Raw genomic sequence first — 20,697 nt, 5'->3', positions numbered from 1 at the left:
GCAAAGTTGGCATTTTAATTTCCTTCGTGTAAGTAAAAGACTGCTTAGCCAGGCTAAGAGGAACATAATTAACAAAAATCTTTTAATTCATTTGTTTGTCCCTCGGAAGGGAGCTCTGCTTCAGTAATTAACCTGCTGCAGTTTGCCATCCTCTCCGCCTCACAGTAATGAGCAGACGAGTGAATGTAGTCCTGACCCTATCATTAAGTGACATGAATAAATGTGTGCATTATGATTATTGTTATTGTTATCATCATCTTTTGCAGAAACTCTACATATTTAATTATGTTTCCAACCCATTTGTGGCGTTTTAAATTACTCAGTAGAAAACAGTACACCAGAGCTTAGCTAGGACAAGTAATAATTAAAAAAATCACCCTGAATGGACTTCCCCATGCTCTCCAAATGATGTACAGTCAATTGTATAAACATTTTGAGGACTGTCAGCTCACATAGTGAGCAAGAGGTACAACACGTGAATAAAGTACCCAGAGAGGGACAGGCCCTCATTCACATCGAGCTGAAACAGCAAGTCCGTGTCACTTCCTTTTCCTTGCGTCATGTGGCTCATGGTCGCGGCAGCTTCCTCTTTTGCTTTACATCAATACTGACAGCAGTGTTTATGCTTTTCCACCACATGCCAAGCCAGGAGTTGATGAAAGAAAGGCTTCAACGAAGACTTGCGCAAGGATTTTAGAAATGTCGTCGGTCATGGACGCGGACGTGTTGTCATTGTCATCTTCTTCATCATTTCCAAGCTCATCAGCAGCAGCAGTGGCAGGAGCGCAGCAAGATGATTCAGCTAAGGATGAAGGCAGTCTTCCTCAGAGCCCAGAAGAACACATATCTACTAAAGAACTATGGTTTGTATACAACAGGTGTATTCCTACACATTAAAAGGAACACAGGAAAACTTAATTTCTTACAAACGGTCTGACTTATTCTAAAGAACGAGATAAAATCTCCCCTTTCAAGCTGTTTGGCTGTTTTTTAAAACATTTTGTAGAAGCTGTTGTTTTCTTTTATTATTGTTATTTTTTTAACGCCAATAGTAAAATAGTCTAATATTATAGAATGACTGTCATTTTCAGACTTTTCTGTTATCGACATTATTTCACAAACAGAATGTTGGAAAAAAAACAAGATAGATGCTCAGACAGTTGAGTGTAAAAGTTCACCTCTGTGAGAGGCGGGGATGTTCGGGGACTTTGGAGTTTCCCATGAGGTCACAACAATGTAGGCTTCAGTTCACTGTTTCACAAATCCCACTTGACAGTGCTGTAAAAATAAGAATAAGTTTTGAAAATATTGTACCCTTAAATCTGAAATGGTTTGTCTTAAACATCATAAAAATGAGTCTTTATGGAATCACACTGGGTAAAAGAAGTAGCTTCACTACTTGAAGTGCTGAGATTGTTTAAAAATAACCATATAAATAGTGAAATGCCAAAACTCAGTTCCCTTTTTGGAGTTTCAGCTGAAGCCGTCACTCCCTCTACTTCTGTAATATGTAACTTAATTAACATGGCTGCAGAACAGTGGCATTGTCTCCTCTATCCCCACGCTTAACAACTTTATAAAACTGGTTCACAGTGCTCACAGGATGTCAGGAAATCAGAGAAACAAAAAATAATTCTCACACTGTCATCACAGATACTTGCATTAACTGCAGTACCAACAGTACATCTGAATAAGCTATACTGAGTTGCCAGAACAGATTGTTGGATATGGATCGGTTATCATTTTAGGACATCCTCGCTACATTTTCTTACTATTGAATTTGAACTTCTCCTTTCTCCCTAAATTTCCCACATTGTATAACTGGTGATTTGAATGATTGACATGACCTGTCTTGTTGAATACAGTAGAATGACAGTGAAACTAGATTGTATACTTACAGAAATATTTTTCTGGATTTTCCTTTCAGATATGTCACTTCACTAATACGGTTTTTCACACAAACCACGTTATATCAACTTTAAAAAAGCATCACACGTATTAGAAAATGTGGTTTTGATATAAAAGGGGAAGTGCTATTATTTACAGCAGGGCTTTAATGTTTCTGTCAGTTTTGGAAAGTTTCCTTCCAACTGTTGCTTAGTGTTTTAGTAAATAGACCAAACACAGCATTATTTCAGCAGCTTATGCAAATTAGTGAGAGGTTTCAATGGGATGAGCATTCTCTATTCATTCTTCAGTTTTGAGAACATATCAGCCTTCTAGGCTGACACCAACTATATATATAATAAGAAGGAAATGACAGCTGTAGTATTTGTTTCTGCGCTTGCCACTTTTAAAGCTAGGTCTAAAAAAACAAAAAAGAAAAACTAGCTATCTGTTGATGAACCAGTGAACATGATGTGAATAGCTCAGTCTTATTAAAAGTTCCCCTCACAGAACAATGTACATACCATTTGTTGTCATCGTACTGAAATTAAATGGACAATTTGAGTTTGTGTCGCAATCATTTTGCAATTCGTCTTGACTTTTGCTTTGCTACCTTAAGATTATTTTGTCAACTAAATATTTAGTTTGAAACACTGACGTTTATATAAATGAACGAGGTGAAAGTATTATTTTTTGAAAATAAACCCCCATTTGTGTCTTTCATGAAAGTTTACATAAGCTAAATTATTGCTGTTAATTTTTCACCATGTAGCTTTACAAACAATACCCCACATAGTTCTCAACCTTGGTTTTTTGGGGCCTTGTCCTTCGTATCTTGGCTTCAGTTCATCTTACCCAAATGTCTTCAGCAGCTTGAATAGGCCACTGAAGATTTTTTTTCAGAAAGTCAAACTTTGTCTACAAAAATGACAAAGTATCATATTATGATCGATCACTTGGCATTTAGATTTGGATTGCTCAGTGTACAAAAAAACGTTGAAATTGGCTTAGCTGAATGCATTTTGTGTTATTTTGGCATTAATCAGACTTAGCCTACATGTTGCTACCTCCATTTATTTTGCTTTACAAAGCAGCTCCGTGAAATTGCATAACTTTAGTTTTCTGCGCAGCGGGACACTGTACATAAGTGGATGAAAGCATGTATTTGTGGAGGTGTTTTGCCCTAAAGCCGATGAGAGGGGATTTTAGATAAAGACTCTTTGTAGTGCTCTGCCCTGGATAGTTACAGTAGCCTAACTGTATGCTTGCGTAAAGAAGCCCGGAGGGGAGTTTTATGCAGTGTTTCAAGCTCCTCCATGAACAGATTCCCTCTGGGCGTACATCTCCTCTGCCTCCCTGTCAGCATTTGACTGTTAAAGCAGACCACACAACAGATCTGGCATGGGAGGGAAGCTTGTTGGATTAATTAATGAATGCAATTTTTTTCTCCCTATTTCTCTAAGAGGTTCTCTAGAAATCACATTTTTTCCAGGGATTATAAGAGGCACTGCTTCCTCATGTTATGAATGTGCAAATTCTTTATCTGTGACTGTAAACAGACACTTTTAATTGTCAGATGCAGAGGAATACATCACAATTTGCATAGTTGTGAGTGTCTTGCGTGCAGAATGTGACTATGTATATGCATATGTGTGTGTCTACGTGGGTATGCATAATAGCTGCTATTTGATTCTCTGGAAGTGCACTCTGTGTGAGTGGGTGTTTAAAAGTACCTGACGTTCTTTTGTGCATACATGCCTTTGCTTAATAATAGAAATCCTTTCCTGATGTTCATCCTGGTGCTTTTTTTATGGCACATTATGATATCCTCATTCTGTGTTTTGTTTTGTTTTTTTCCCCCATATACAGGTCAGAAAATGCAAGCCCGATGGGTGACAGACTGTTGTCCACAGATGAACAGGTCACTTTGATCACTGAGAGTCTGACAGTCACCTCCACTGACCAGGAGAAATTACTGCTGCTCAACAAAAACACCGAGCTCCGCAGAGTGAATAAAGAGGTAAAGCATCTCCCCCAAAACAGCAGCCGATTGGAAACTTTGCAGGTCAACAAATTACTACTGATGTTGGCAATTATATCTAGTTCCCACTGAAAGCTGGAGGAGGAATGTAGGCGCTATGTGGAAAGTGCTGTAGTGAAAGTGGTGCCACCTTTGCCTCCTAATTTTAATACCAAACTCCTTTGAGATTTAAAATATGACTCGCCGTATTTCCTGCTCCCTGTGTTGTCGTGGTGACATACTGGAAACGAGAGCAGTGATGATGAAATGAATGATGTTATTGATTACTGCAGTGAAGGTTTTTGCTGTGGTTATATGAGGATGCTGATGATGATGATGTCGGTAATATCCCACAGCTGATGAAGCTTAACGAGGACTGGGACCAGGTTTACCGGAGCGCCACACTGGGTCTGCAGCGGAGACTGGAAGCTTTGGAGCAGGAAAACGGCGCCATTAAACAGCTGAACAGCCAACTGCTCCTCAAAGTTGAACAACAACAAGTAAACACAGCAAAACTTCAAGCACCCACACAACCATAAGCTCACCTCACTGGCTCTTACACTCCAGTGAGAGCGGGTGTGGAAGGGTGTACACCAGGGAATTTATAATGATGGCAGTAGATGTGGTTTACCCGTGTGATGTCTAAAGCTGCCTTTTCGATTGCAGAGTGCGAAGGAGTATTATGAACAATCACTTATGACAGAGCTGAAGAAAAACCAGGAGTTGCAAGAATATGTCAGGTTGTTGGAGAACAAAATTCACCGCCCAGAGAAAGACATTTCATCTGTCAAGCAGGTTTTTGTTTTATCAATCTTATTTATTCTTCACTGTCTTGCAAATGTATTCATGCTCCCCGAGCTTTTAGATTTAGTCATGTTGCAACCATAAATGTCAATGCATTTCATTTTGATTTTATGTAATGGACCAGCACAAAGATGTGCATAGTTGTCAAGGCAATAAAAAATTGTGCATAGTTTTTCCGGGTTTTCTTTTTTATGAGTGAAACTTTAAAAAGAGTGTCAAACACTTTTAGCCAGAATCCCAATAAAATATATTGAGGTTTGTGGCTGTAATGTGATATCAGGAAAAGCTGAAAGGGCAGAAATACTTTTGCAAGGCCCTGCATTTGATTTTATTTGTGACTAATCTGTTGCCCGTCACCTCTCCTTCTATTTCCACTGAAGGGAGCCTTCAGTGCTGCGCCATGTCCCTCCAGTGGTCAAATTTCCAGATACATCCCATCAGCCATCTCTTTCCTAGCTTCTCCCTCCTCAGAGGCAGGATACAAGGCAAAGGGACCAACAATTACATCACTGGGAACTCTGGGAAACTCACAGCAAGAAGTAAAAGATTTAAAAGAGCAGCTGGGCGCACTTAGATGTCAGGTGGGTCTCTCTCTTCAGAACAACTTCAAAAAGGGGGGAAAAAAGCAGAAAAACATGGCTGATGTCAAATCTCTGTTGCTGGGTAAACCATTACTTAATGTTCAAGCAGAGTCTTCAATAAGAGGGTCAACTGCACCACCCAGTGGTGTCACAAGTTGTAGGTCCAACACTGGCTCACTGCCATGTTGCTGTCTTGTATTTGCAGACTGAAATTTATGAAGCAGAATATCAGACAGAGCACAACGACCACAAGCACACACTGCAGGAGAACCGAAGGCTCAGGAAGAAGAGGGAGGAGATGCGCCAACAGGTTGCACTACTGCAGGAACAGGTAGTGTATTCATTGCCTATTTACATGTATGCAGTAACACATGCATAGACATGCAGACACAGTGAAAGGTTACCTAAATACTCTAACCTCTAACTACTAACAAACATGCATGTTCTAATGTATGTCGGATTGATGAGAAATGAATAACAGGAATAGATTTTTTTTTCCAACTGCTTTTTGAAATTGGTTTAAAATAATAATCTCGTTCATTTTTGTGAAATCCTTTTAGCTCAAGATCTACGAGGATGACTTCAGGCGAGAGCGGTCCGATAAACAGATGCTGCAGCGACTGTTGTCGCAGAAAACCTCCCAAAACAAGGACACTGTGCTTGTCCACCGCTGCAATAATGAGCAGCAGCTCGTGGAGGGAGAGAAGAGAGCACAAAGCGGGGAGAAAAAAAAGCAGCACCACCCACTCTGCCCCAAGCATCCCAACAGGGACAAAGAGTCCAGCTAAAAGACTGGACCAGCAAAGGATACAACTATGGGCTTGTCAATGAAAACTGTTGATTGGTTTCATAACCAGCCTTCGTTTTAGGCTAATAAGACAAGAATCCTGACAAATGTAGAAAACAAAAATCTGAATTTGTATTGAATTTCTTTGAAAAATAATGTATTTTTGTACCTTATTTAATGCATCCATCTATTTTCTTATATATTTTTGAAGTACTTTAACATGTCTCTAGTAACAATTTTGATGTTCTTAGTTAATTATCAGAATAGCTCTTTGAAAGAATATTCTACCAAACAATGTCTGTAAATTTAGTTTAAATTGTTTACTTACATTGTGATTAAAGTTTTCTTCAAACCTCCACAAAGTACTTTCATGGTACAGTGGGAGGGCACTATACTTTGTAATGGCATTATTGTCGTGGTAAATTAAATCTGTTCAATGATGCTCTATTTTTGAACGATTTAATCCAGTTGTTTCCTGCTTGTTGTTCTTCAGCTGAAGTGACCACTTTGCAAATTTTACCGCACATGGTTCCTGTAACAGAAGGAAATACTACAATACCTTTCAAAAGCATTAAGACCAGGGGTGCACCGATTGCAGTTTTCTGGCCAATCACCGATTACCAATCTATTAAATATCCTGACATGCTGATTCCGATTTTGGCAGATGCCACATTTTTTTGTCTAAACTGTTGCAAAATATAGCAAGAAAGTTCATGAGTTGCCAACAGTGAGATGACTATTGCTAACATATAGAGATGCACTGGTGGGCCGGTCTGCTAGTCAAATCTCTCTCACATCAGAGCAGAAGAAGATAGCAGTTGATTTAAATACCTTTGAAGACGTAGATAAAATCATGAGATAAGATCGGCTTCACATGTAAAAATCAGTCGATCACCGATTTTTCAAAATTAGGAAGATCGGCACCGATAAATCGGTGCATCTGTAATTTAGAAAACCACAAACTTCAGATTTTTATTTTTTAGAATTTATATGATGGCCCACTACAAAGTGGTGTATGATTGGAAAGTTGAAAGAAATGATGCATATGTTTCACAATTTTTTTCCAATCTGTGCATTTATATTTTGCTCTCCTGGATCAATACTCATTCTACTTTCCAAATTGCTGAAATGTAATGAGATTGAATAGAGAGCATTTGAGAAGTCTTGTCACAGGTACTCAAGTGGATTTAGGTCTAAACTTTGAATGGGCCATTTAACACACAAATATCATTCGATCTAAAATATCCATTTGACCTTTATAAAGTATTTTCTTCAAAAACTGTTCTGTGTTTATCTCCATCTATTAAATCTGCATCTTCTGTGTCTCTGGTGAGAAAGATCATTCCCGCAGGATTAGGCTGCCACCATGTGGAATGCTAGTTCCATGAATGGAGGGCTTCTGGAGTTTACAACTTATAATTGTTCTGCTAACTGACTTTCCCAACTAAGCCGTGAATCTCTGTAGCTCCTCCAAACTCACCATGGCCCTCTTGGCTGCTTCTCTTCTCTCTTTTCTCTCTCCTGGTCTTTCACTTTACATTGTGCTGTATTATTCTTTCAATTTCCCTTCATTGTCATGCAGCTGTTTGAGCAGCGAGAAATAACAAATTCGTAACATAGAACTGATATATTTATTTTGAGAATAAATTACACAGATGTTGTTACATGACTTCTAAAGTCAATTTGTGAAATTAGATTTTATTGAGGGATTTCAAAGTTAATCAGGCTGAAGATAAATTGATGCTACAGAGTTGCATCATATATATAATTTCTTTCCACTTCATTGGAAACTTCATTATACCTGTATGTTGGTCTGCCACATAAAATCCAGACAATATATATAGCAGTGTGTGGTTGTAATGTGAACAAATTTTAAAACGTTCCAGGTTAATGTATAAATACTTTTACAAAATACTGAGACGTGATCTGAGTGCAGGTGCAAGCCGTGGACAGCAGGGGGCAGAAGAAACATTTAAAAAGCGCTGTAATGTCAACATGTAAATGCAAGTAGACGTCATGGACAGTAGGGGGCAGCATGACTAATTAGGAAGCATTGTGTCAACACTTGAATGCTCCGGTTTCTGTATTAAAAGTAATACTCAACCTCAGTTATTTACGGGGGAACAAAAGCTCATTTTAACCCACCTTTTTATTTTGTTCTCCAATTGAATATGTTTATTTAAAACAGACAAAATATCCACACATTTTACAAATAGAAAGAACAGCTAATGTATCTTCAAAAAAGTCAAATATGACATGATTTTATTGAGTATTTCCATATATATATATATATATATATATATATATATATATATATATATATATATATATATATATATTTGTTTATTTTAATTTCCCCTAAGAGTAGACTTGGTATGAACTGGTGCTATATAAAGTGAAATTAAAATGAAATATTTTTTATATATTTATATATTTTTTTCTTACAATAGTAATTCCATACTGGCAGTGGGATTGATGTGCAGTTCACCCAAAAATAAGGATTCAGGAATCAGTGGTGATGTGTCCAGGTGACAAATGGTAAGTTAGCAACTTGACATGGTTAGTAAAGCCACAAGAAGCTGGTGAATCACTAAATTTAAAATTGCAGAATTTCTAATAAATTGTTATGCAAACTCTTTTGTTTTGATATTCATGTATGTATTCCGTTTAGCGAAGTCAGTCCATGTGAAATATGACATGAAACAAGTATTTTACTACATAGAAGTTTACAATTGCTTTCCATACTATAGAGCGACTAAAATGTCAAGCATAAACACAGATCTTATTTCAAATGTTTGTGTGATTTAGAACTACCGAAGAAAAGAAAATCTGTTTTAGAAAACTTCTTCACTTAAAAAAAAGGGTGTGAAGTCTTTTCAATGTGTATACAGCTGAAAGATTTCATAAATGTAAACAATAAAAAAATATAATATTGAGAAAGCATTTTATTGAAAATTTAAAACAATCCACACTGTTACAATTACATTAAAGCAAATTGCTGCATTTTAACAATAGCCAAAATGCTCATGAACACATTTGATGCATGTTTTAAACAGGTATGTGCAACCAGATATGTAATAACACTCTTTAGGCAAGTTTCAGTGTTTCTTGAACCATGACGCCGATTCCATCAAACACTTTGTGAACGGGAGCGTTGCACATAAAGGCAGAGGTGGTGACCAGCTTGTTCTTGACATCAACGTGAGCTTCATCCACGTCTTTGTTCACATGTTTGCAGCCCATGTCCTTCAGAGCTCCAGCCGTCTGAGCAAACGGCCACCTGAAGATAAAAACCAAGTGAATGATCACACAAAATCCACTAAACTAACATTTTCACCTAATGTGAACAGAGATTTACACACTTTTCACACTCTTTGTCCTGGCCCACAGTCAGCTCACAGCCAGGCAGCAGCTTTGCAGCCAGGACAGGGGAAATGCAGCACATGCCCAGAGGCTTTCCTGCTTTGTGGAAATCCTTAATGATCTTCTCCAGATGTGGCTGGACGGTGCAGCTCTTGTTCTTTAAAGCCCAGTCGCTCAGGTTCTTTGCCACACCAAATCCCCCTGATAGAGAACGTAGGGGTTTGTTCAGAAACCTACATTAAAACATTAAACAGAGGAGCTTCACACAGTTTCATCTGAGTTTATAGAAGATCATCTCACCTGGAATGATGGCAGCATCAAACGCTGAGACATCCAGCTTGGCCAGATCAGTGACGTCGCCCCTAGCGATACGAGCGCTTTCCTGCAGGATGTTCCTCTTCTCCTCAGTAGGTTTCCCCTCACAGTGATTTACAACGTGCATCTGATCTCCGTCGGGGGCAAACATCTGCACCTGAGATCAAACAGCATTGAACAGTTTAACCTCTCCAAAATGCTATTATTTTTAATAAAGTCGTTGTTTTCAGAAAATTAACAGTTTAGAAATATTTTTTAGCCCGTTCTTGTCCTTACTTTTGCTCCAGCACGACTCAGATGGACCAGGACGGCAGAGGCCTCGTGGATCTCTGTGCCGTCATAGACTCCGCAGCCAGAAAGAATAACTGCAACATGCTTCACCATGATTGCTGAAAAACACACATGATCATTTTTAAAGATGCACAAAAACTTTTATCTTTTTTAAAGTTTTACCTTTATTCCATCAATATATGCAGAGTAACCAGGATAAGTGGCTAAGAGCCTGAACCTGAGAGCAACAGTTTAGATAATCATTTACACATCCAGTCGAAAAATGAGTCACTGGAGCGTTGCTGCTGCCAACACTGCTAATCTTAGATAATCTACCTAACAGAGAGCCTGTTGTTGTACTAAATAAACAAAGCACCTAAAGTTGATTCAAAAATGTGTAATGCTTTATTTTAAACTTCTTTATTACTATGTCTCATTTTAGTACCTAAAACCAACCAGCTTAGGTTTAATCTATGGAATTAAAACAACCTTAACATCAGCAGCTAATTCATTGAACCAGATGTCTTACCTTAAATAGGTGTAGTAGGTGACAGTATGCACAGTGACCAACAGAGCTACTGCAGGTGTGACAGGATTGTTGCAGAGCAACACCTTTTATAGTCCTTTCTCCTCCCATTGTCCTTTGTTAAGTCAGTGACATCATCCACATCCAGGTAACCAGGAAGACCTGTTGCATTAGAGGTGAAACTGCTGACTCATGTCTCAACGGAAAAGTAATGACAGTAAAACAGCTTGATTATAGAAAAGATTTATTGTAATAACCCTGATTACAGAACAGTTTAAGGAAAGGGAAGAAAATTATTTTTATTTGAATTCAATATGCAATAAAATAAGTAAAAATTAACACTCTTCTTTTTTTAAACTATGTTCACCAAAATATATTCTATAGAAATATTAGCTTTAGCTTCCAAATAGAACTTGATATCAAATAGAATAAGCACCTTTGCCCAATTCAGCTGCAGTTTCACCTGTTTCCTGTAAGGTGGTTTTGTTCCCTCTGGGTGACACCCTCCCTACTCTGCTATATAAAGCCATCACACAGCTGACAAACTCTCACTGCTGTCATGGCTCAGCGCAGCTCACTGGATGAGTCTGTCGGCATTCTCAGCATCTCTGCAGGTAAAGAATGCATTTCATGTTTTTTCCCCCACATATGTAATTGCTTTTTGGAGTAATCATCAGCTAATTTATTCTAAATAGTGTCAAGGATATCCGAAAGGATTTAATCTGAATGTTTGCAAAGGATCTACTTTACAGTTTTTCCTTCATTGTTAAATTATGCAAAGGTTGAATCTGGAAAGAGTAAACTATAGATAGACAGGAGAGCAGTTCTAAGAATGATTTATTGTCTATATTTAACATTCTTACAAGTGCTTATATTTATAGTGTGCAGCTACTTAAACAGCAAATGAAAACCCCAAATTCTGTCCCAGAAAAAAATAATGTTACATGGCATTTTTTTTAATGACAAAAATGATTATTAATACAGAAATGTTACACTTTGGTCCATAAAATGGAACATTTTATGGGCTGAATTAACAGTTTTCCAGGAAACAATCTGTGAGTTCCTGCTCAATGAGTGCAAGCCATGGACGGTTACTTCTGTCAGTTACACAAATGCTGTAAACAAGATTATTGGACAGTTATATGGAAGTAAAAAGTCAATAAAGAAATGCTTTAGCAATGATGATAAGCAAAGTCTCCACAAGATTGTGAAATAAAACCCATCCACATTTGTATATTGAGCTCAATGAGATATGAAATGGGGCAAAAAAATGGACCCCCAATGGGTGTGTCTACAGGTTAAATACCGGCCCAACAGTAGTAATATTTAAAGGTTTGATACAGGTTAAAATTAGGACCCATGTAGTCATAGAACCGTTTTGAGGCCATGCTATTTATCCTGAAAGCTCAACTGGTTTTACAGATATGAGTTGTATTTACTCTACTCAAAGTAGAGTGGATAAAGTAGATTATTGTAATCTCAGGCTGAGCTGGTAGAACTTTCTACTCTGGCTACATTAGGAAAAGCCTAATGTAGCCTGTTACAAACCTTTCATAATATAATTAAAGTTGGAGTACAATCCAAAAAGAAAAAAATACTTACAATTTCTTCTTAATTTTTCATAGTAGCTAAATATGAATAGTTAAATAGTTAAATAGTTAAGTGTTTACAAAGCAGTGGTCTTAAAAAGGTAATAATATTTCAGAGCAATGACCTTAACTTGCTATTAGAGTTGATTATGTTTTTTTGTGGAAAAAGTGAGAAAGGGCTGGTTTTTACTGGCAGCTCTGGATAACAGGTTTTTGACTTTCAGGCTCTCTCCTGCTGCTGGTGAACAGCTATGCCAGCACTCATGAGAAAGACTTCATCCCCCTCACTGCGCTGGGGATTTTACTCCTCATCATTGCTGCCCTGATAGCTTACACAGGTTTGTTTTCAGTATATTTCACCTCACAGATTTTAATTTTCTGCCTTTTCCAGCCTCCTGACCCTGTAATGTATCTTTCTAGGTGTCCGTCACAGTCTGTCCCACTCCCGACTGTTTTCCACTCTGTGTCTGACCGTCTCTGCGCTGTGGTGTGGGTCGGGTCTGGTCTACATCCTGGCAGGACAGAGAGTGTTGCCACTCACAGAGCTAAACTCCTCTCTGATTCCTGGCCTGGCAGCATTTACCTTAGCCCTGTTCATCATTGGCACTGCAGCCCTCTTTGTGAAGAAACCAGTTCTCCTGGTCATAGCTATCAGCATTTCCTTAGCCTGTGCCCATCAAATCGCTGGTCTGTCAGATTCAGACTTCGGTCAGTCTGCCACAGCTGCAAACTACCTCCTTGTTTGTCTTGTGTGTGCCTATTTTGGCTTTGGGCGTTTGCTGTACACCATCACACAGGGCAAAGTGAAACCTCCAGGAACAATCATGAAACAGAAAAATGAACTGAAAACAGAGCAGAACCAGAGCTGCAGTGCTGTAATTAGTGTAGGTTTGGTGATGAACTTGTTATCTGCCTCTGTATTAGCCTGTCCCCTGGTAGGCGTGGTCCCCCAACTCTCTGTTGGCCATGTCCCCTGGCTCTGGACAGCTGGAGTCTTCCAGCTTGGCATGTGTGTCCTCTTTTACCGAGCAATGGACACATTAGCTGCGACTTTCTATGGCTTTACATCTTTGCTCAAATTTGCTGAGGGTTACAGCGCTCTGTTATCATTGTACTCCATTCAGCCATTCTCCCCAGTTCCCTTCCCTGTTGTCTTTGCCGTTCTTTTCTTTGTCCTCGCGCTGTTCAGCTGTCAGAAGAGCATGTTGGATGGCCTCTACCAGTTATTCTTTGTAGCCTATTGTATTTCCATTGCAGCCCAACCTCAAGGCTTCTTCCAAGGTGGCACTCAGGGTGTACAAGGAGCTATCTTTGTAGCTTCTGCTGGAGTGCTTTTTGTTACAACATTCAACATGGTCTCCAGCACCAAAATTCCTACTGGGCAGGGACATTTCAAAGCTTTAGTAACCAGAATCCGCAGTCTTACTCTCAGGGCTCTGGATAAAGACCTGCATACACCTCACCTTGGATACTCCAAATATGCAGATGCAGAAGTGCTGGGCCACGCCTGCAATGTTCTGGCAGCTTTTGCCATCACAGCCACCATTGGGGACAGGAATCCTCTGACTGTGCTGGTTTTGCCCTGGGCAGTGATGGCTGGCGGAGTGTTGCAGCTCCTGTGTGGTTCAGTGGAGTTTGCTAGGGGTAAAACTCTGGAGAGCACTGCCTTTATTCTCTACGGGTTGATGTGGACGGTGTGGGGGTTGACACGATTTGGTGGTCTTTACAGTGAGACCAGAGGCTTCAATGTCGCTGTTGGGATCATTGGTTTCATGATGTTTAACCTCCTGTTGACAATTGCAGCATTATTTCTTAATGTTGCCTGGTTTGTCTATGCATTCACCTTCCAGCTCATCCTCATCAGCTTCCTGCTGGATGCAATTGGTGCACTGCCCTATGGTTATGATATTGGCGTCACAATCATCTTTGGTCTTGTCAGTTTTTACTGTTTCTTGGCGCACATTTTCAACAGCACCTTCCAGTCTCCTCAAATCCCCTTAGGAAGACCTTTAGTCAATCTGGGTGGGGTCGGAGGAGGGGAAGGGGTCTGTCCACATGTACCAGCTCGCAAAGCAGCATCAGTTCAGCAGATTGCAGGTGAGAAGATCATGTCGATAGTTTTTAGTGTACTCTGTTTACATGTATGACCTGATATCCATATTTTTCTTCTGCTGTGTATTTATATGATGTAGAAATCATGAAAAATGGAGGCATATGTGGAATGCCAACTGACACTGTCTATGTGCTGGTGGCTGCCTGCAACAGACCAGATGCAGTTATCAAAGCTTACAAGTAGGCTTCATAGTTGTAAAACTTTCTCTTAGCAACTTTTTTATTTGTTTTTCTGTCACTGATGATCATTACTGTTTTGCTTCAGAGTTAAGAAGCAGGCTGAGGACCGACCCATGTCCATGTGGATCTCTTCCGTCAAGCAGCTGGAGCCTGTTAGACACCTGCTGAGTCCCCTGCTCCTGGACTTCATGGAGGCTGCATGGCCTTCCTCTATCAGCATGGTCATCCCCAGAGGTGAGTGATTTCTTATTTTCAGGGAAAACTTTGTGAAAACTGAGTTCATGATGTGCTCATGGGAATATCTAATGGGTTTTGTTGGCTAACTTTGATAGGACCATGGTTGGACATATTTGGTTTGGGAGATGCTGCCAAACACATCGGGACTCCACAAAGCATTGCCATCAGGAGCCCAGACTGTGCAGTAGCTACACATCTGATTAATTTGGTAAAGTCCAAGATTATGGATCAAAGACCATCTCAGTTTAATTAGAAATAATCTTACATTGCTGATTGACCATCTTCTATTTCTAAAAGGTGGGTCCAATTGCAGTAACCTCAGCCAACCCAACAGGCGAGGCAGATACAACTCACCATAACCAAGTTTATGCTAAACTGGGAAAAAAGGTGATAATCATGAGATAGCATGGAGAAGTTCAGATGAAACAAATAAAAATGTTGTTCATGTTCTGAATATGATTTGTTTTGTTAAGGTTGAAGGAGTGTTGTGTGATGGCCCCTCCCCTGAGAATATTGCATCTACTGTGGTTGACTGCACCAAGATTGAAACTGGACAAATTGGTTTCTTCAGAGTGGGCCTCATTCCAAAATCCAAGGTAAAACAAGCAAGACCAAATTTTGCCCACTTGTCTATAAAAGCTTTTGACTATTTGATTTGTGGTTTCTGAATTTTGTTTTTGTTGTTTTTAGGTCTTCCAGATTTTTGAGAAAGTTAAGAACCGGCATAGTCAAGGGCAAATAAATCCTGCTTTTGAACATGATCTGGCTCCTCCAGACACCCAAACTGAGGAAAGTTTGGGGCGGGATGAAACCTCAGAATCAGGAAGAGAAACTGAAAACTCGGCTCTCTCCACAACGCATGAGCAAAGCACAGACCTCAATAGCGACTCCTAGTATCTATTTTTGGAGATTTGTGTTGCTTTCTAAAATATGTACTCATGTCTAATAAATAAATAAATATAGAATATATAGATATGCAATAAATATCAGATGCAATAAATATCAGAACTTACATTCATGTAGTAAATTTACATGTTGTTTTATTAGAGAGCAACATTTCATGTATATCATAAATTGTATTAGAAAACAAAACTTTGAATGTTAATATTTACTTTTTCTGCTGTGTCATCTTTTTATATTCTTCTTTGTGGCTGGATAAGAATAACAATATTCGAAATGACATATGTGCACTATGTGTATTTAAAGAATATTACAAAAGATATCACCTTTACATAAACACAATCTGATCTATGAAGTAGATTGTTTGCATTAAAATGTTTCAAACCACAGTGCCTGTTGTTCCATAAAAGTAGATACTGTAAAACATAAGCAGGTTGTGTAACAAATAGAACAGTGGAAGATACTTTCAGAGTATACTTTTGTCTCTGATAGGAAGGGAAAATGCAATTTTGTCATTCAGATCTGATTTTAGAATCGCATCAGTCTCTTATAACAGGTATATATCTGCATATATGCACTGTGAATAGTGTATGTATATATATATATATATATATATATATATATATATATATATATATATATATATATATATATATATATATATATATATATATATATATATATATATATATATATATATGTATGTATGTATGTATGTATGTATGTATGTGTGTGTGTGTGTAGGCGGGGGTGGGCATGCGGGGGGCGGGGGGGGGTGTTTACACACAATTAAAGCTTGCCTTTTCTATAATGTTTTCAATACCATACACATTTATTAAATATGATATGAGGTTGTGTTGTGACACTTAGAGATGATTAGTTCTTTATATATGTGGTCACCAGTATTCACAGGTTTTAGGAACCACAGTCCACATAAATGCTAAAATGCTAAAATCCATGAATACATGAGACCTCTAATAAAAACATGTAATTGCCTATTTTAGTAGTTCAAACACCAAATATTCCTGAAAATGCATTAGTGTTTCTTGATTGCTTTCATGCAGCTGTCAGCTCAAACACACAGGCGTAAGCAACAGCACTTGTAGTGAAAATGACACATTTTGTTTGCAAAACACTAATGGTGCAAAAACATTAAAAATATGGAAAAAAAGCAAATATTGGCCTCAAACAACACAACTTGCAACCAAGTGTATAAACTGTTCCCATCAGTTATTACGTAATGGACAACAAAAGACAGCACTCAGTGTACCATTGCTTATCATTGTAGCCTATTAGATTGCTTTCATGCCAGTCCCATAGTCTGTGCCAAATTTTCCATCTCTCAAAATATTGGGTCCAGAATCAGAAATAATGTTCAGTTGTTTCAGTTGTTTTGACCTGCTCAAAGGAACTGGGATCCACTAGGTTGTCACCATCACTGTCATAACTTTATAATTGTGAGCTGAGGCACACCAGCTATGTAACACTGAATGGTTCCACAGAAAACCGTCCTCTTCAAACTTAAGATTCTGGAGCGGCGTAGTCAAAGTCCAGCTAAAATCTAATTACAATGTCATGGCATAAACTTAAATAAGGGACCTCTTATTTAGGTTTACACAAAAAAAACTCCAGGGTGATAGAATTAAAATAATTATAAGAATGTGTCAAATTTATTCTACACTGATGTAAAATAGTAATTTGCCTTGTGAAAAGTGCAAACAGAAACAAAGTCAAAACCCAAGCATCCAAGATTATGACATAGACGTGTTATCTTTGATATTTAAATTTGCTTGAGAGAAATGTATCAGGGACTGCAACTGATTCATTTATTAGCAGTTATATATCAGTTCCATGATGCTGAGTCAAGTTGGGTCAGTACATTTACTTCTTATACTTTATACTGGCCATAAATTGTTAAACAGAGAATCCTGTAATAGAGTTACAGAATATCTGCAAAATGTGCATGCAGGTAAATTTGTTATTTTGAGCCGTGTTGAGAATGACACAAATAATGTCAAGTTAAAGAAACAAACTGGTAAAGTCACAAATCATGTTCTCATGTTTTTGAAAACTGTGTTTAAAAAAACAGGGTTCACACCTGTTGTTTAATACTCCTTCTTGGAAACTGTCCATACAATGATGTGATGTTCAAATATTTTATTTTGTCCATTGTGATGAAACCTCTGAGCAGACGTTTCTGTCACATTGTTTCCATTGAACCTTGGCTTCTCAGAAGCTGGGCTTTGTTACCTCATACATAAAATTTTGATCCAGAAATATTTGGGCATGGTTAGAAAAAAAAACACAAAAAGAGTAAATAGTAAATCAGTAGTAGGTCTTAGTATGTAAAAGAAATGTGTCAGAGATGTGAACTCATTATGCTAATTAAATGTTTTTATACTGAAGTTGATTGTAAAATGAGTGAATTCTGAATCAGTAGTTTTTCAGTTTTTATATATATATTGCCAATAAATTTATATACATACAGATCTTTAAATAGAGCTATAAAATACATGCCAACTGTGCAGGTACTTTATTCAAAGTTTGCATTTAGTTATTTTATAGGTTTGTTAAAATTACACAAATAATAATAACACTGAATGAATGAACTAGTCAGGTCAATGACTGTGTTCTTTAAACCCTACTGATGTAATAACCGTTGTCATACCTTCACGTTTTAACACTGTTTCTCTGAAATCCCCTGTGCTGATTAAATCTCTTCTTCCTGGTGATGAACCTTGTTAACACAGGGTACGGTAACTGGTTACACTGCTTATGTGCTTCTTTACGTTTTGTCTCTTTGTCCATCATTTACGGAGCAAAGTTCCAAGGATTTTTGTTCAATGTGTCATCCACACTGACAGAACAAGTACATAACATTTTGATTTGGTAATTTCCTTAATGTGGTCATTTATTTTCCCTAACTGGTTGTGTGGTTTGACGTCGAACAATGAAGTTGGATTATCTTAGTACAATAGAGTCATTGTCCACATTCACTCTATTGGCATCAGTTTTCTAGAAACCTATGTTTCTAGAAATGTGAGTTAATTCGGTTCTTTAAACAGAATAGAAGTAATTCAGAATAAAACCAAGGTAAGGATCTCAAAGTTCTTAATTGTGGTACCTGAATGAAAAATGAACATCCAAATTGTATCCATGAAAAAAGATAAATTGGAGATGAAATTATCAATTGTCTATTTTCATTATGTAGACAATAGATCTACCTTATTTTGCATGTACTCCTTTTAGATCCATTATAGATCCATTAAAATCAGCAAAACCAACATAAGAAAATGAGGCTGAATTGCATTTATCACATTTCAACCTGATTTGTCTGAAACTCCAGAAGACACTGATGGAGACCTCAGCAGTCACCTAGATCAATAATTACATGACAAAAAGACAAGTTAGTCTGAAGAGTCATGTTTCTAACTAGGTGGTCAACACAACACATGAGCATCACAGGGGACTGTAGTCTTGCCTTTACTTTTCACTCTGTACACCTCTTACTTCCAGCACGGGTCTGAGTCCCTTCATCTGCAGAAATACTCAGATTGCTTTCTAATCTTCAAACAAGAAGTTGAGTATAGAGAGCTGGTGGACCGCTTTATGTCATGGCGTGGAAACAATCATCTCATCTCGAATGTAAAAAAGAAAGAGATAATTGTAGATTTCTACTGAATTAGGGTTAGGGCAAACCTTATTTCCATCATAGGAGGAGAAGTGAAAGTGGAAAGGATGAGACGTAGAACAATTCTTCATAAAATCAAGAAAATTGTGAAAAACTCAGCATCCTCTTCATAATAATAATTTGTAATTTGTCATACACAAATATTGTCTTCAGTGAGCGGCTTCTTCAGATTTGCTGTAGCACAGTATTAATCAAAGGCTATAGAGAATAGCAATCTAAGCAATCTTTAGCGTTGATTTAAAGGAACTGAGTGTTTTGGCTGTTTTGCTGTTTTCAGGAAGTTTGTTTAGTTTTGGTTCTGGAGATGAAGCGTAGACTTGAACAAGAAGACCTGGGCAGTCTGAAAGTGTAATACAACAATAACAGGTCTGTAAAGTATTTTGGATCTAAGTTATTCAGTGATTTATAGTCAACCATCAGCATTTACAGGAGCTATTTGAAGAACCTTGGATAATATGAGTTACAGCAACATTTAATTTCCCTTTGAGATCAATAAAATATTTCTTAATTTGATTGAACTGAATTAAACAATTTAATTTCTGCTAAATACCTGAGCATTAGTTCTTGACAGTGAACACCTGTTGGTATCAGGGTTCTTTCTGACAAAACATTTTGCAGTAATCTTTCCAGTGTGTGAGTCAGTCAGGATGATAAATGAACAGTGAGTTTCATTCAAAGCTTACAAAAAAGCTTGATAGAATCACTGACAGAAAAGAGTCATGTTGTTTTTTCTAAAAGGGAAAAGATATAAATATTTCCTTGTGATACGTCCGAGGTGAAGCATAGTAAAAATAGATCTGGACCACACCCAGAGCCCTGGGAAACCTCAACACTAACTCTGTTAGACTCTAATTTCCCATTGTGAATGTGAACAACCAGTACCTACTGGAAAGCAAAGTCCAAAAGTTTAAAACAGCTCATTTTGTCACTCTCCAAGGTCTGACATAATGGACCATATTGATGGTAGAGAATGATTTTGATCCAATCAAGCTGCTGATGGGTAGAGACTATCCCTGCTGAAGGCGTTTATGGACGACATTATCAGCTTCTTTCAGGCCATCAAGACAATTGAAAATGCAGGATGAGCTGACTCAGTGGCCTTGAATTATGATCAGGCCATCAAAATTATGGAGTCTCAGAAGAGGAATCAGAAACAATAGCAATATCTTCATTGTGGGGGAAAGAAAATCCCACAATTTTCTTAGCAACCACCAAGCCTGGCAAGTCAGTACATAGTAAAGCTTTTGGACAAATAGATGGGGAGAACTACAGTAAAAGAACTGTCCGAAAGCTTGGTAAAGATTGACCAAAGCCAACTTTTAGGGAAATTCAAAGTCTAGTGCTGCCAATTTACACTTTACAAGAAGGCTGATGGGGCCACAGATAATGAATGATATGCCCTCATCTACTACTAGTAAAATGGATGAAAAAAACA

The 20,697-nt window shown here is 38.0% G+C and overlaps 3 protein-coding genes across 3 annotated transcripts; 2 read left to right on the top strand and 1 right to left on the bottom strand.

The window, feature by feature from the left end:
• Window positions 1–608: 608 nt before the first annotated feature.
• LOC111606918 (TNFAIP3-interacting protein 3-like) lies at window positions 609–6,473 on the top strand. Its single transcript, XM_023328364.1, has 7 exons — window positions 609–863; window positions 3,757–3,907; window positions 4,264–4,407; window positions 4,574–4,702; window positions 5,092–5,292; window positions 5,498–5,623; window positions 5,853–6,473. Exons 1-7 carry the CDS (start codon window positions 700–702, stop codon window positions 6,078–6,080), a joined length of 1,143 nt encoding a protein of 380 aa, XP_023184132.1. The 5' UTR covers window positions 609–699; the 3' UTR covers window positions 6,081–6,473.
• Window positions 6,474–9,006: 2,533 nt separating this feature from the next.
• LOC102225330 (ES1 protein homolog, mitochondrial-like) lies at window positions 9,007–10,613 on the bottom strand. Its single transcript, XM_023328860.1, has 5 exons — window positions 10,557–10,613; window positions 10,034–10,146; window positions 9,743–9,914; window positions 9,442–9,643; window positions 9,007–9,359 (listed from the first exon to the last, which is right to left on the bottom strand). The coding sequence occupies exons 2-5, from the start codon at window positions 10,139–10,141 to the stop codon at window positions 9,167–9,169; spliced, it is 675 nt and encodes a 224-aa protein (XP_023184628.1). The 5' UTR covers window positions 10,142–10,146; window positions 10,557–10,613; the 3' UTR covers window positions 9,007–9,166.
• A 493-nt stretch (window positions 10,614–11,106) lies between these two features.
• LOC102219705 lies at window positions 11,107–15,960 on the top strand. Its single transcript, XM_023328337.1, has 9 exons — window positions 11,107–11,167; window positions 12,367–12,480; window positions 12,563–14,239; window positions 14,335–14,434; window positions 14,520–14,668; window positions 14,767–14,879; window positions 14,969–15,058; window positions 15,145–15,267; window positions 15,362–15,960. Exons 1-9 carry the CDS (start codon window positions 11,113–11,115, stop codon window positions 15,563–15,565), a joined length of 2,625 nt encoding a protein of 874 aa, XP_023184105.1. The 5' UTR covers window positions 11,107–11,112; the 3' UTR covers window positions 15,566–15,960.
• Window positions 15,961–20,697: the final 4,737 nt, after the last annotated feature.

Source organism: Xiphophorus maculatus, chromosome 23 (genome assembly GCF_002775205.1).
Source record: "Xiphophorus maculatus strain JP 163 A chromosome 23, X_maculatus-5.0-male, whole genome shotgun sequence".
NCBI lineage: Eukaryota > Metazoa > Chordata > Actinopteri > Cyprinodontiformes > Poeciliidae > Xiphophorus > Xiphophorus maculatus.
The sequence above is the reverse complement of the archived record's forward strand: the minus strand, read 5'-3'. Positions and strand labels throughout refer to the sequence as shown.

What these genes read in the sequence shown, in the direction of transcription:
- LOC111606918 (XM_023328364.1), top strand. Translation starts at nt 700, where the DNA reads ATGTCGTCGGTCATGGACGCGGACGTGTTGTCATTGTCATCTTCTTCA. An exon ending in ATATCTACTAAAGAACTATG is followed by an intron (nt 864 to 3,756) that starts GTTTGTATACAA and finishes CCCCATATACAG; the next exon opens with GTCAGAAAATGCAAGCCCGA. An exon ending in TCAAAGTTGAACAACAACAA is followed by an intron (nt 4,408 to 4,573) that starts GTAAACACAGCA and finishes TTTCGATTGCAG; the next exon opens with AGTGCGAAGGAGTATTATGA.
- LOC102225330 (XM_023328860.1), bottom strand. Translation starts at nt 10,141, where the DNA reads ATGGTGAAGCATGTTGCAGTTATTCTTTCTGGCTGCGGAGTCTATGAC. An exon ending in TGAGTCGTGCTGGAGCAAAA is followed by an intron (nt 9,915 to 10,033) that starts GTAAGGACAAGA and finishes GTTTGATCTCAG; the next exon opens with GTGCAGATGTTTGCCCCCGA. An exon ending in CAGGACAAAGAGTGTGAAAA is followed by an intron (nt 9,360 to 9,441) that starts GTGTGTAAATCT and finishes TTTTATCTTCAG; the next exon opens with GTGGCCGTTTGCTCAGACGG.
- LOC102219705 (XM_023328337.1), top strand. Translation starts at nt 11,113, where the DNA reads ATGGCTCAGCGCAGCTCACTGGATGAGTCTGTCGGCATTCTCAGCATC. An exon ending in ATCAGTTCAGCAGATTGCAG is followed by an intron (nt 14,240 to 14,334) that starts GTGAGAAGATCA and finishes TATATGATGTAG; the next exon opens with AAATCATGAAAAATGGAGGC. An exon ending in CTACACATCTGATTAATTTG is followed by an intron (nt 14,880 to 14,968) that starts GTAAAGTCCAAG and finishes TATTTCTAAAAG; the next exon opens with GTGGGTCCAATTGCAGTAAC.